Below are 15552 nucleotides of genomic sequence, written 5' to 3' on the forward strand. Positions count from 1 at the left end.
GTTTATGTTTCTCTTGAAGCAGGTACTCAAAAACATGCCCTAGTGGTTAAATCTGGTAGTCTACAATAGGTGTTCAGCATGTAATTGAATGAAATATTATACAACTTAATTCAGATTGGTCATTAGCAGGAATAGAATGTTTATCATAGAAGAAAAACAGTAGTGTTAATAAATAGGTACTTAGTCACTTCCAGTTTTATTGTTGACATCCAAGCTATTATGCCAAGTATTTTTCCTGGTACAATACTTGAAACATTTTTCAAAAACTTTCCGTGGTTAAACATTTTCTCAGTTCTTGGAGTACATGCCTGTCTATACACATAAAATTAAGGATATAAATAGAAAAATACCAGGCAATCCTATCTTTACTCAGTGTGGTATTTTCAGCCATTAGTTATGAAAACACTACAAAAGAAGCTTGATACATGTTCCATATAATGTGTATGAAGACTAGTACATAAAATAACAGCTGTCTGTTGACTGGTTTTAAGAAAGCATCCACATGGGTCAAAATTACACTTGATCTATGTTTAAAAGTTGTTCTCTCCTTGCACAGTCAGTACAGAGTTATTAGGAAAGGACCAGTGCTGTGTCTAACTGGAGCATACATACATAGCCACTTTGAGTATGCATGTTTGCAATCTTCAATTTAAACCCATGACATCTCTTTCCTGAGTTTCTAAGGACCCTGATTATCCTCAGCCAATCTAAATTTGCAGCTTCAAATGAAAGCTCATTTGCTTTAAACTGCTGTTGACATATTTACTGATCCTGGTAAGCTATAAAGTTACTTAGGTATTGAGAGTACAGTTTGCATATTAGATCCTCATGTATTTATTCTTTGAGTTGTCAGAGTATCACAGTTATTGCTGGGATTCTAAGAAATCTCTACAAATGCCTCTAATGACGTCGGAGACAATTGGCTCTAATCCTGTGAACTCTCTGGTAAAGAAAGCGTGTGACTCCTTGGGTTTAGAGGCCATATCTCTCAGGTCATCCAGAGGTGCCCAAGCCACACCAACAGAGAAGATGGTGATACCTACAATGGAAATATTTTTAAGTGAGTTAAAAATAGGTCTAGCTTACATACAAAGTTATATATTCATATATTAATATATAACCTCAGAAAACTGCTTAATTTAAATGAGATCTATGCTAAGTTTTCTAGGTAGACTACAGACTGGTTGTGGTGAAAATAATTTGGTCAGAACCAAAAGCTTTGCTATTAACAACTTATAATAATTGATGAAAATACCATGATGATCAGTTCATTAAAGACAGTGTGTTGAACATAGGAGCAGAAGCACATCATCCAGCGCATCTGTTTGTAAAGATCCTACACCCTACACGTGGTTGGCAGTGAGGAAAGACCCTGCTACTGTCACTGTCGGACATCATTTTGAGCTCTTAAAAAGCACATTAAATTAAGCCTGGCACAAAAGGATACATAAGTGGGGAAGTTTGCATTGTCCGAGGAATAGGTTCTAGTGATCATTGTTTCCTCTACTTCAGTCTTTGAAGTATTGACAAATCCAATTATCAAAAATTGTAGCTTTTGCAGGGCGGTGGTGGCACATACCTTTAATCCCAGCACTCAGGAGGCAGAGGCAGGCGGATCTCTGTGAGTTTGAGGCCAGCCTGGTCTACAAGAGCTAGTTCCAGGACAGGAACCAAAAAGCTACGGAGAAACCCTGTCTCGAAAATCCAAAAAAATAAAAAAATAAAAAAAAATGTAGGTTTTGGAGTTAGAGAGATGGCTCAGCAATTAACATTTGTTGCTCTTGCACAGAACCTGTGTCCAGTTTCCAGCACCCACATAGTTCAAAACCATCTAACTCCAGTTCCAAGGGATCAGATGTCCTCTTCTGATCTTCACAGGCACCAGGTGTACACATGGTGCACATAAGTCTGAGACTGCTAGTCTTTAAAGCAAAAATATGTGGCAATTAAAAAAACTTTCAAAGGGATTTTAATGATGCCTGGAAGAATTGCAGTTCAATCACGGAAACTCTAAAGCTCATTGAATTTAGTCCATACTGCAAGGATTCTTTCCACAAAAATGTCTGAGCCTATATTGATGTAGAATTCATAGGACCCCTTTTGTATCTCTAACACAAAGGATAACCATCTTACCTGCGTCATGCGCTGCTGCAGCGGGGCCTCGGACATCATCGTAGGACTGCCCATCTGTGACAATCACCAGGAAGTTTTTGTTGGGGCTGTCCCTTATGGGACCAAATACATTTCTGACAGTAAAGGAAATGGCATCACCAGTAGCTGTTCCACCACTCATATAACGTATGTTTCCTAGGACAGCTAGAACATTCTCTTTGGTGTTATAGTCAGTGAAACTGAATTCTGTGCGCTGATCATAAGTGAACTGGACAGCAGCTATCTTGGCTCCAATGTCTGAGATTTCAAATGTCTTGGCTATGTTAGAAACGAATTGCAGCATGAGACGGAAATTGCTATCCCCTACACTGCTGGAACCGTCAATTAGGAAGGCGACATTCACCGAGTTGTAACAGGTCTTGCTGCACATCATCTGCTCGTGAGTGCAGAGCTTCTGCACCAGAGGCTTCACGTATTTTGTGGTGCCAAACCAGTTGGGCATGTGATAAGAGAAGAAGCCGTTGTTCCGACACACAGCCTAAAGGGGAAAGACAAAAGATATCCCCAAAATAAAAAGTTTCGTATTTTGCAAACGGTGGTGTTGGAGAATGAACCTAGAACGTACATATGTATCCCTAGCCTTCTTGCTACTTCTCATTTTGAAATAGGGGTCTTAGTTAAACAGGCTGGCCCAGGACTCGTAATCCTGTCATCTAAGCCTCATTGAGTAGCTGGGATTGCTGGGCAGTGGTGGCACATGCCTTTACTCCCAGCGCTTAGGAGGCAGAGGCAGGCAGATCTCTGAGTTCAAGGCCAGCCTGGTCTACAAGAGTAGCTGGGATTACAGGTTTGTTCTTCCATGCCCTCCTCAAACATATCAAATATTTGTACATTAATCTAGTTGTGGGCTTATCAATACTAGGTGTAAGAGGTCCCAAACTGAGTCACTCCCGCCCATTACACCTTACCTTGTCAACAAATGCAACATCCTGAACCATCCCCAGTTCTTCAGGGATGGGCTTGGCCACAGAAACTATAAATACGTTGACACCAAACTCTCTGGCCACAATGCCTGCTTCCTCAATGTCATCAGAAGGCCAGCCATCAATAAACACCACCACCACTTTTGGTATCCCTTTTCTCACCCCTGCGTCTGCTGTAAAGAATTTCTGAGCAGTGTGCTTCAAGGCTTTTCCTAAGAACAGAAGCAAATGAACAGCATTGGTCACGGCTCAAATGACATTTCTATTCTAGGTAGTAATACCATTCAATTTAAGAATTTAACTTATGGAATTCAGTTAGTAAAAGATCTATGAAATGGGAAAGTTTGATTATTCTTCAGGCCTATTTTTGGTCTTCACAACCTACACTGCTCCCCCCTCCACCTCCCAGAAGCCTCACATTCCCTTCTATCATTTAATGGTAAAACATAACACGCCCCCTCCTGTTGTGATCTCACCCCTTACTGGCCATGAGGGCAGCTAGGGCACAAGGAACCTTCCAAAGTCTGCTCCATCTGCCTTTGTGGTTAAGTTTGTTCATCTTTGCTGTTAACTTTCCTAAAGAGCACAATGCTGTAGGTTTTTAAATTTTACTTATTTATTTAAGAATTATCAGCACCAGGTGATGGTGGCGCACACCTTTAATCCCAGCACTTGAGAGGCAGAGGCAGGTGGGTCTCCTGAGTCTGAGGCCAGCCTGGTCTACAGATTAAGTTCTTGGATAGCCAGGGCTGTTATACAGAGAAACCCTGTCTCAAAAAACAAAACAAAACAAACACACAAAAATAACAAGCAAAGAAAGAATTAGCGGTTGAGCCATTGGCATTTTTTCCACTACAGAGAGCTGTCAGGTGATGGGATGCAGATCTAGCTAACACAAGACCTAGCAGGAGAGAGTCTCTAGATGGCACTAAAAGTGGTAACTTGTGGTTTTGGTCTCAATCATCCCCTATGCTGAGCCCGGAGGTGGTGCACTTACCTGTGTTGGAATTACCCCCTCGGAAACCTACTTCTTTTATGGCAAACAAGACATCTTTGGCTGAAGTAAAGTTTTTCAGGTAAAATTCTATTTTGGGATGTTCACTATAAGAATGAAAAAAAAAGTTTTTAGGAAAGAAAATAGTTAGATGGCCTTTTTTTTAAATTACTGGTTAAGGACCAATGTTCAATTCCCAGTAGCAACATAGCAGCTCACAACCATCTGATTCACTCCCAGGGGATCTAGCATCACTCATGACCCCTCTGGGTACCAGGCACACACATGGTATAGAGAAATCGACGTAGGCAAAACAATAGAAACAAACCACATATAAGAAATGTAAGAAAGAGTCGGACCTCAGTCTTTTTTAAATCACAAAGTATATATGATCAACTAGTACATTGCTTCCACTCACTGGGAATGTTTCAGAAATGTAAAAAGTATGGTTGTTACACTCCAAATTTATCATATTTTAAATAATAGCTAAGCATTTGCAATTTCATTTCCTATTTTCATGAGGTGGAATTATACTAATTATTTAAAGAAACAGGCTTAGAACTCACGGAATTTGCCTAACAGAATGTGTTAAATTCAGACTCAATTGCTTCAAATTCAAGTTGGAACTGGCGTTACAGACTTTCTGTGTGCAGCATGGTAAGGCAGGTGCGGCTGTGCGGACTTGGTGGTACTCTCCAGGGTTGGGCACCAGGCATGTGGGAAACAGTTGGGTGTGAGCGTACATCTGCTCCAGTGCACAGCCCCAGAGGCATTTAGCTGTCTATTAGCCAAAAAAAAAAAAAAAAAAATTACTGACATCTGAAAGTATTATTTGTATGTGGGTGTTTTGTCTGCTTGTTATGTCAATGCACTGTGAGCATGCCTGATGCTCACAGCAGCCAGAAGAGGGCGTTAGATCTCCTGGAACTGGAAACAGATACGTGTAAGTGACCATGTAGGTGAACCTTGGTCCTTTGGAAGAGCAACCAATGCTCTTGATTGCTGAGCCTTATTTCTAGTCCCTAAGACTGACATTTTAAAGACGGGAAAACATACAAGGAAATGTATTGTAAAACACTGCAATGTAAAACTTTTCTTACAAAAACGACAACAGCACTTGCCAATCCTGGTTATTTAAAGAATTTCAGCTCACTTTTAACTATATTTTGTTCATTAGAGATCATATCAAAGACTGAGGAGATGGTTCAGTCCAAGACATGAGTTCAATCTCCAGAACTCATGTAAGGAGAGCTGAGCGTGGTGGCTCAGATTTGTGATCCCAATGCTGAGGAGGCGGATGCCTGGGACATGTTGGCCAACCAGCCACCCTACTTGGCGAGTTCCAGGCCTATCAGAGACCTATCTAAAACAATAAAAAGTGGATGGCATCTGAAGAATAAAACATGGAGTGTCCTCTACCTTCTGCATCCATGTGTGTGTCCACCTGCGCGCGAGCGCACACACACACACAGACACGCACACACACACACACACACACACACACACACACACGGCTGAGTAAAACCTTTGTAGTCAGAATTTCATTAAGTGCAAGTTTTTAAGCTTTAAGCATAGGTAGCCATTTTAACGTCAGGCTTTATTGTTCGTTTGCTTGCTTGCTTTAAGACAAGATCTCCTGTTTCATCTTTTGGGGCTGTGGGACTGAAGATGCCTGTGACTATCCCTGACTCTTCAAGATTCTGTGAGTGGCAGGAAGAGCACAGACTTTCTCCCCGCCCACCTGCTGGATCATGCAATCCGATGGCACGGTTTGGTTACCTAGGTAAGTTTGTAGTCACTCTCAATTATTCAGATTCTGACCTAAGCCAGTCATCTTATTTTTGCATCATTAATGATGCAAAGGTCACCCTGTCCTATTTATATATTTATTATATAGTGATATTTTGTGTGTATTTTAACAAAGCTTGCCTGAAGATCAGAGTGCAGAGCTAAGCCACTAGAGAACAGGCAGTGGTGGCACACACCTTTAATTCCAGGACTTGGGAGACAGAGGCGGAGGGATCTCTGTGAGTTCAAGGTAATGCTGGGCTACACTTGATTGAATCTGTTTAAAAGAGAAACAGAGCTCACACAAAGTGGGATCCCATCACTAGGGAGGCGGAGACAGGAGTGATATGGCTGGGCAGAGAGAGGAATATAAGGCGGGAGGAGACAGGAGCTCAGAGCAGTCTAAGGATGCAGTCTGAGGTGTGGTCTGAAGGGGTCAGGCAGAGGACGAAGGCAGTCTGAGGACAGGATCTCCCCTTTGGTCTGAGGATTCGGTAGAGGTAAAAGGTCTCTCTAGTGGTTGGATGTGCTACTTCTCTGACCTCTCAGCTTTCACCCTCTAATATCTGACTCTGGGTTTTATTAAGAACAATCAGAATCTGTGCCACAGTGAGCTCTTTATTCTAGTGCTTCCTAAAGCAGAAAAACGTGAGGATATAGGTTAATGCAGCTTTCGTTTTGAAAAAGCATAGGGTTAAATTAGTCAAAACAAATCAATGTAAGAAAAAAAAAGTCATATGGGAGAGTTGAAATATACAGGAAATACACTTAGAAAATGTATCAGGACCTAAATCAGGCACAGTGGTGCACGCCTTTAATCCCAGTACTTGGGAGACAAAGGCAGGTGGATCTCTGAGTTTGAGGACAGCCTGGTCTACAAAGCAAGTTCCAGAGAAACCCTGTTCAAAAAAAAAAAAAAAATCTAGATCACCAAAATAATAATAAAAAATCAGTCCTTGACTCAAAGAAAATTGATTTTGCATTTAAATCAACATAATAAAGGGCTCAGTGTTTTAAAGGCAAGGGGAAAATGACTATATTATATAGAAAGGTTAAATATTGGGCTAGAGAGATGGCTCAGTGGTTAAGAGCATTGACTGTTCTTCCAGAGGACCCAGGTTCAATTCCCAGCACCCACATGGCAGCTCACAACTCTCTATAATCCCAGTTCCAGGGGGCCTGATACCTATGGCAAAATACCAATACACATAAAATAAAAATACTTTCCTTTTTTTTAAAAAAAAAAGAAAATTTAAATATCTTCAAAACAGACCCTATTATAAAAAGTAACAAATGGACTTGGGAGGCAGAGGCCTTGAATTCGAGGCCAGCCTGGTCTTCAGAGCAAGTTCCAGGACAGCCAGGGCTACACAGAGAAACCCAGTCCTGAAAAACCAAAGGGGGGCGGGGCATAACGGCTGGAATATTAGTGAGTGCTAGTAGAGAGGCCGGGCAGTCTTTATCCACGGCTGACAGTATTAGCTGCCTCACTCAACCTTCTAGAAAGCAACTTAGCTATTTTCATCAGAAACTTTGAAAGTGTCTGAACTTCCCACCCAGGAATTCTGCAGAATGAAACAGTCGAAGCCGGGAACAAAGCTGACACAGGCTTCTTGTCATGAGGTGCTGTGTGGCAGCGGACGGCAGGGGGAGACTGTCTCAAGTATGCAAAGGAAGCCTATAAGACAGCGTGCAACACGCATTCGACACGAGAGAATGCTTCAGACACTAAGGGGTGAGCGAACGGGGTCCCACGCTTTTACAGCCTGAAACACAGACAAGGGGAGAGCAAACGTCTTCTCCAGCGCAGAAAGGAAACACAACTTTACAAGGGCGGGATCTGGAGGACTTGGTCTGCTAAATGCACTTCTTTGTTCTACTTGTCAAGCTTCCTCTAAGGAACATTAGTAGGTGCTAAAGCCACCACGATCATGTTTACAGGAATGAAGTAGAAGAGGGCACACGTCGGACTGAGAGCTCGTGACCTCTGGTTGTTCTTGGATCGTGCTTTCGTGCCCCACCCCCCCAGGTGTAGAAGGAGTGGGTTTGCCTTAGACCACCCTTCGGCTTTCCCATTATTATCCAGAAGGATGCTTGTAAGCATGCGTGGTCCTCACGACTGCATACAGCCTATCTCAGGTGATCTTTGCCCCGGTGACGGTATACAGCTTGCACTCCAGGGAACTTTGCTCATGTGTCCTGCTTAACCCTCAGAATATATATTGTCTGATGCCCTAGATGAGACTTTAGTCCGCCTCACTCCCTCAGGCTGATGTCACCATATGAGAGCCGTGACAGTCCTGCTTTGCACCTCCAAGGAAGGGACATGGGAAGCGATTAACATTGGGGGAGGCTGCTATTCATTTCCCGGCTGCCCATATAAATTGGCAGAGTAAAGAAAGGGAACAGAGAGCTCACCACCGCTTCCTCCAGAAAAGGAAAGCCGGGAGCTGAGTGAAGCAGAGAAAGTGTTCCTGTAAGGCTTCCAGGCCATGAAATCCCTTTCCGGCTTTCTACAGTGTACTGGTCACTAAGTCCTTTTATGCCAGTGATGCCCTCAGACCCACACACACTAACCCGATGGTCTTTCGTTGGTGGTGTTGTTTGCGGTGTGGAGAATTGTGAACACTGCATGCACATGCAAGTGCTTCAGATATATTTTCTCTCCCTAAGGACCAGTCTCATTATGCAGCTCTAGCTGGTCTATTTGCTATGTAGACTAGGCTGGCATTGAACTCACAGAGATGGGCACAAAGCAGATGTAAGGCTATCTATCGCCTGCCTCTGCTGCCTATGTACTGGGGTTAAAGGTATACACCACGATACCCAATCTTCCTGAGACGTTCGTAAATCCTGAATTATAGTTTGGGAATCCAGCTTGTCCAAACTTAAATTATATTTAACTGAAATTAATATTACAACTTGGTAAGTAGTTATCATTCAAGACAGCCATAATTACCCATTTTATTAAAGTTGGTACCTGGCTTGCACGAGGCCCACGTGTGGTCCTTCGGTCCCAATTCCCAGCATCAACGCCACTTTCCCAACGAAATTCTTCTGCAAATTGAATCGGCGCTGGCCTATATTAAAGCTCCCATCGATCAGAAATGCGATGTCTGCCTTACAGTCTGCAGAGAGCCAAAGGAGGGCTTGTGAGTCTCAAGTGCAGCTGGAGGAAATCCCCCCCCATCCCCGCCCCTCCCCCTTAGCTCTTACCTTTATTGCCAGTCTTCTTCTCTGGCGTTTTCTTGAGCCGTTTACCTGAAACAAAGGAAGCACTTGAGCACAAGCCATTTGCACAGCAGGAACTTCCACCAGGATGAGCCTGTGGCAAGGAGTCCTGTTCTTAGAAAGGCCTTTTAAATTCATCTCAGGGTCTTCTGGACTGGGAAAGCAACCTCAGAACGGAACTGTAGCAGGCCTATGTATTTGGTATGTATCTATCCAAGGCTTTGATATCTAAACCTACAGCTGAAGCAAGGGTGGGAATACAGAGACACATGTTCTTAATTTCTTCGACTTTAAAATGGTAGGGGCCGGAGAGATGAAGCAGCGGGTAATCTAGCTTTTACTGCTCTTACAGAAGTCCCAGGTTTGGCTCCCAGCTCCACATCAAGCAGCTGAAGTCACAGCGCCTGTAACCTGGGTTCCAGAATAGCCCACCACCCTCTTTTGGTTCCGCCTTTGCCTGCACACACACCACACACATAAATACAGTCCCACACACATACATACATAAAACAAATCTCTAATAAAATAAAAATGAAATGGCCACTGTTTTGGAAACAGAGATCCCTGAACTTTTTTGGAGCGGCCACACACTGGTTTCTTTCAGTCACATGGCCGTGCAGAAACCAAGTGGCCTGTTGGAGCAAGGAGCTGGAAAGAGGTCCTTGACCGGTTTCCACACGTGGTTCATCAAATCAGGGAGGGATGGAACGGACTTCCTGGGACTGGATGAGCTAGGTTTATGATAAAGAAGAGAAGAACCGTGAACTCGAAAGTAGAATGCTTCCATCCAAAACATCAGTAAACGTGAGGCAGCTCCTTTGCTCCTCTGTGATATTAGTGTTCTGGAGGCAAGGTTCTACCACTGGCATTTCTAACTCCAAATGACGTGCCCGGCAACAAGATAGTGTTTCCTACCTGCAGGCGGATGGGCGGTGGACACTGCCCGTCCTGTGGCTTCCTGGGAACTGCTTTTTCCTTCTGTTGAGATGAGAAGTTTATTGTTTTTCTCTTTCCTTCTCTGCCATCAGAGTGTTATGCATCTAAAGTTCTACATGATGGTTGGGGGCAATGGTGACTCAAATGTAGACATCACACTGACCATTAGCTTTGGATTCTTGAAGTATTTGAAAAGATCACCAAAAACTGACTCTCCAGGTTTGACAGTTTGTTACCTGCTAACTATCTAGGCATTCAGGCTGCAAACAATTCCGATTTCGGTTTCCACTGAGTGAGGTGAGATTTTTACTCCCCCAAACTTGGGTGACTCTGTCCCATAGTTGACTTCTTAACTACAAGATTCTCCATCAATCAAAAAGGCTGGTCTAAAGAAAGCCGAAAATCCCTTTGAGGGTGTGGGGAAGTGTTTATGCACAGCTGAGAACAAGGAAATTGTACCTACTGGTCACCGCGAAGGAAGAAGGCCATCTGGAAAGCGTCTGGGACTGGACGCCATTGGCGTCCACAGAAGAATAGTTCTCTCGACCAGGAAGGCTATAGACACGCACAGGTCCCCCGGAGCTGTCAATCACTCCCCTGCAATGTCAGAGCTAAGCTGAGACACTATCCCGTTGCTCTGATTGGTCAAGAAAACAGCTGAGTGGAGAAGTTGCCTAAGGATGCTTGCTGCCGGCCTCGAGACTCCCGTTTACAGGAACAGAAGTGTCTGGAGGAAGGACTTTGTGCTGTCAAACTTTTTAAAGCGATGCTAAGGACACACGGGTACCCTGTTTCTTATCTCCAAGATAAGAATTAATAAAATGGTGCTAACTAACTGCATGTGCTCTTGGATTGTATTAGAAAAATCACACCGCTCCTTTACTGTAGGATGGGGTAGCATTGGCTCACCGTAGTGACAGTCAACAAGATGTCTCCTCATGGGGAGAGCAGACCAAAGCTGAGTCTACTTTAAAATTTGAGATGGAAGCTAAAAACCCAGAAATCGTATGACACAATGAGGAATGTTTTAGAATCGTAGGAATGGAGCCATCAGGCACTTATGCAAAGCTGGAGAACCGGCTCAGTGTTTAAGAAGCCCCAAGATCAGTTCCTAGCACCATGAGGTGGCTCACAACACATGTAACTCTACCTCCTAGGGATCCAACACCCTGGTCTGTCCTCCATGGGAAGCCAAACTATAGCGCACACACACACACACTTTTTATTAATTAATACATCTGCTCATTGTCTTACAGCCTACCTTGTACATTTGGTGATGCAAGAATGCCCATGAAAACCTTAAGAATATATCTACCTCCTGTGGCCCAAAGGGACATGGAAAAGAAGCAAGCAGGTAGGAAATGGGACCAAACAAGGGAGAGACTAACTATGCTTGTACCACTGTCCTCCCGCATGGCCCTTCCCACATGTTCCGGCTCACCTATGGACAGCAGCCCCACATATGCTGGACACCGAAGCATATACTATGTTCCCAAACACAGAAAATTCCTCGAGAGAACAGCCTCCTGGGCAGAGAACATCTGCTTTCTCTTTCCGGATATCCAGGCCTCTGGTGAAGCAGGTGATGGCAATGGGAACTGGAGAGAAAGGATTTGTTACATAAGTGCTCTGAAGGCTTCCTGGAGGAGTGTTGCAGGAAACTCGGGAGATGGGATTATTTTAACCCCCTAGTTTCTCTACTTCCACCAAAACACTGACTTAAATGTTGATGCTGTTTTGGATGTTAGCAAAGCAAAAGGGATTTTCAATTTAATCTAGGGCCCAGTTGCTACAGATGTCTAATGTGACAATATTCCCAGTTCTTAGTCAGTTTGGACAATGTAACAAAGTACATCTGAATGAGAAGGCAATGCTTGTCTTTGACCTTGTCCTTAGAACTACAAAAATCTCAGTTGCAATGAAACTGTTGACAGTCGTTTACCATGACAGTAATTCTGGGTTGTGGGGTGTCTTCATAGACACATGCAAAAGTCTTGAAGTGACCCTTTCCACGGGGCTGTTTAGCCTTGTTACCTGACACAACCACCACCTTAAAATCTCACGTTCACACAAACCAGCCAGTTAACTGGTGCCTGGGTCCACAGAACGTTATGTAGTTGCACAGTTTCCAAATGAGGAAATTAAAGTTATAGTGTTAATTAGCCCAAGGAGCACCCTACAACTCCCAAAGGACAGACACCAGGTAGTCCTACACTTACATCTGATTACATCTCCTCCAGATCCGACCAAAGGGACCCCTGAGGCAGCAAATGCATCTTTGGAAAACCCTGAGTGGCTCACTCAGTCATCCCATCACTCGGGAAGCTGAGGCAGGAAGATTTTTGCCTTGAGTTTGAGGCTAGCCTGAGCTACAGTGACATCGCCTCCCAAAAGCAAACAAAGTTACTATGAAAGGTGTTAATTTGTCAAATTACAACAGACTCCGAAATGGTAGCCTGCCAATTCACTGCCGATTAAACCGACATTAAGGTTATTGAGTTAAACCGACATTAAGGTTATGGAGTACGATTTTCCAAACACAGGGACAAAGATCTTTGGAAACAGATGTTTGGGGTGGGGGTGGGGGATACAACATCTCCCTCACCCGACAAGACGGGATAGTTTTGCAAGTTGAGTTACTTGCGCAGCAAGGACCTCTGTGGGTGCTGCTACCTGGGCCATGGAAGAAAGGGGAAGACTTCTCCCAGGTGTAATACCAGTTCCTCTGCTCAGTTAAGATCCTAACTCCGTACAGGAGTCCAGCACCTCTATCAAATAACCCCAGTCTTTCTTGTTTTCAGCGACCTGAGGGAGGGGCCGGCAGTGACGCTAGAATCTCGAACCTAGTCTGTCTTAGAGCCGCTAACACTGACTCCCTTGGACAAAAGGTGAACACGGCAGCCAGGTGCGGTACTTACCATTTCCACTTTCAAGAAAAGCAAACAACAGATTTTTAGAAATGAAACTACCCCTTACATGTCGCAGAAAAGACACCGAGCCACACACCCTTCCTCGGGCTTTTCTACACGTGGAACCAACTCTTTTGAGACTTTCAGAGAGCGAGAAGAACTGCCGACGGTGCTTCCATGGGGGTTACAGTATGACAAACACACAGCAAGGTGATCGGACTAGGTGAGACCAGGACCTGAGGCGACCCATCTGTAGGCTGGAACCAACCGGTTTTCCCAAGCCAGTAACTCGGGACTAGGAGTCCCGGAGCTAGATGGTGTACTCCCGGGAAGAGGACCTGTCAGACCCCTGGTGCACAGGGGATGGGAGCGGACGCCTCTCCACCACTCCAGTCCGGCATCCCTCCGCAGATCCTCAGCCTCCTTCCCTCCCTCCCTGTCCTCCCTCCGTCCCCCTCCCGCATCCAACTCACCGGCTCCCTCGGCGCGCGCGAGCCGCGGCAGCAGTAGCAGCAGCAGCCACGCACCTGCGGAGAAAGGACAGCTAGGTGGCTGCTGCCTCCGCCCGCGCGGGCGCGGCGGCGAGGGCGCGTACCCACCGAGGCAAAGAGCATGGATCCAGGACGAGGGCATGGCGGGGGTCTGCGAAGACCTGCGGGAGAGCGAGGCGTGAGCGAGGCTCGCCGGGGACCCCAGGGCCCCCGGGCTCCTCGGGAGCGGGCGAAGGCGGGAGAGCCTGGCCATTGCACATAGAGCAGTCCCGGGCACACTGTGCCACCTCATATTGGCGTGGGGGACGCCAGGACACACAGATAGGCAGGAACAGACCCCGTGCATCACCCCGAGTCCCGCACCTGCGTGGGATCCGCCCGGCTGCACCCGAGTGCGGTAAGCGCGGCTCCGCGGCCGCTATAAAGGCCGGCGGCGCGCATGAGCACTGCGCGGTGCGGGGGGCCACGGGAGGGGGCTGGGAGCGGTCCTGGGTCCCCCGGTAGGGCGGTGGCCGGCCAGCTCCGCCCTCGCCACCGACACCCCCCCCCGTGGAGAGGCCGGCGCGCTGGCGCCTCTCCCTGCGGTGTGGGGGTCCCCTGGGGAGGTGTGAAGGTAGCCGGTGGCGCCCCGGGATTTGGGGGTGGGGTGCATCTGAGCGCGCCTGGGGACGCTCCTAGGGACGCGCAGGTCGTGCAGAGTACTGGACGAGGTGGTGGGTGACTGCCCAGAGGGAATTGACGGACTCCGCACCGTCTCTGTGGGGTGTTGAGCAGCTGAACACCGGGTTCTAGAAAACTTCCAACTTCGCGCCCGTGGGAACAGTGCTACCTTTAAGTAAAACCAACCGGCATTTGGTGAAACACTGCGCTGGGAAACTTGTTCCACAACCCGTTATTCTTTAGGGGCTCGGCCTCCAGACTTCTTTTCTGCGAGAAAACTGTTTTCCCTGACCGGTCTTTTGTTGTAAGGGGTGGGAACGTCGTAGAGTGCCCGCTAACCTCCAGGCAATATTGACATTTTTATTTACATTTTCTTTCTCTTCCTTTTTTTTCTAGATCAGGGAAGAGTCCTCCTTGTTTGTCAGTCCAGTCTATTTCGTTCTCTCTCTCTCTCTCTCTCTCTCTCTCTCCTCTCTCTCTCTCTCTCTCTCTCTCTCTTTGTGTGTCCCATCCCCCACCGCCAATTCTACTATAGTCACTTTTCATGATGGACATGGAGAAAGAACGAAACTCAAGGGGGATGGTTAGTGACAGACGAAGACCTGCAAGACAGCTGAGGAACTCCAGACCTGGACAGCCCTTACTCTGGCAGTCCCCCCCCCCCCCTTTTTTTTTTTCTTTTGAGATTTGGTTTTACTGTAATCACGATGACCTTAAATTCACAATTCTCCTACCTCAGCCCTACGGCAGTGCTACTTCTGCACCTGGCTACAATACCTGTTTTAAAACTAGCTTTATTTAGTTGTAATTTACGTCATAGAATCCATCCATTTAAAGAACAGGATTCGGTGACTTCAAGTAAAGTTGATGATCCTCATCGTAGTCCAGTTTTAGAACATTCCATCACCTCCAAAATGATGTCTCCTGGTGGTTGACGGGCATCCCTTTCTTCACCTCCACGCTCAGCAATCACTAATCCACTTCCTACCCCTACGGGTTTGTCTTTTATGGACATCGATACAAGTGGAATCATTCCCACACCAACAGGCCTGGTGTTGCGGGGCACCTGTGTTGGAGTGTGTTGCTCACTCCCCTCTCAGATGGTCAGCCCTTGCCTAGGTAGAATGGTTTGATGTTTTCATCAAGCAGACTAAGGGTTTAATTCCTCTTACTACCCTTGCAGATCGGCCTGTTCTGGCTCTTTCTTTTTCGTGGCTTCTTGAAGGGTTCGACCTCTTCCATGAGAGAGCTGTGCTTTTCTTAGAAGTCCTATTAACCACCCCTAATGTATTCTTTGGGAGAAAGATGAGGACAATTAAAACGGTTCTTTTCATGATTGTTCTTTGTGTGTCCTCCACCAGGGTGGGATAGCCTCCTCCAGTTAGCCTGGGAAACTGTCATGATCTTGTAGAATTAGTTGCCAGGCAGCAACTCAGGCACTGCTACTC

General features: G+C 45.9%; 1 protein-coding gene and 1 long non-coding RNA gene across 6 annotated transcripts in view; one reads left to right on the forward strand and one right to left on the reverse strand.

The window, feature by feature from the left end:
* Window positions 1–179: 179 nt before the first annotated feature.
* Window positions 180–13854, reverse strand: Coch (cochlin). Of its 5 annotated transcripts, XM_041658128.1 has the most exons (12): window positions 13808–13854; window positions 13553–13605; window positions 13427–13480; window positions 11486–11642; window positions 10508–10641; window positions 10024–10086; window positions 9094–9138; window positions 8858–9005; window positions 4093–4196; window positions 3081–3307; window positions 2134–2650; window positions 180–1039 (listed from the first exon to the last, which is right to left on the reverse strand). In XM_041658128.1, exons 2-12 carry the CDS (start codon window positions 13584–13586, stop codon window positions 864–866), a joined length of 1659 nt encoding a protein of 552 aa, XP_041514062.1. In that variant the 5' UTR covers window positions 13587–13605; window positions 13808–13854; the 3' UTR covers window positions 180–863. The 5 variants fall into 5 exon arrangements, with proteins under 5 accessions (XP_041514062.1, XP_041514061.1, XP_041514060.1 ...); XM_041658127.1 differs by having other exon boundaries at window positions 13427–13605; window positions 13808–13850; XM_041658126.1 differs by lacking the exon at window positions 13808–13854 and having other exon boundaries at window positions 13553–13789.
* LOC121452210 overlaps window positions 13679–15552 on the forward strand; it is a 125659-nt gene continuing 123785 nt past the window's right edge. The window contains exon 1 of the long non-coding RNA XR_005974827.1: window positions 13679–13841. This is a non-coding gene — a long non-coding RNA (uncharacterized LOC121452210). The remainder of the gene's footprint in view (window positions 13842–15552) is intronic.

The sequence above is a fragment of the Microtus oregoni genome, unplaced genomic scaffold, assembly GCF_018167655.1.
Source record: "Microtus oregoni isolate MIOR12 unplaced genomic scaffold, Mior012 000009F_ref0000495, whole genome shotgun sequence".
In the NCBI taxonomy this organism is placed as follows: Eukaryota; Metazoa; Chordata; class Mammalia; order Rodentia; family Cricetidae; genus Microtus; species Microtus oregoni.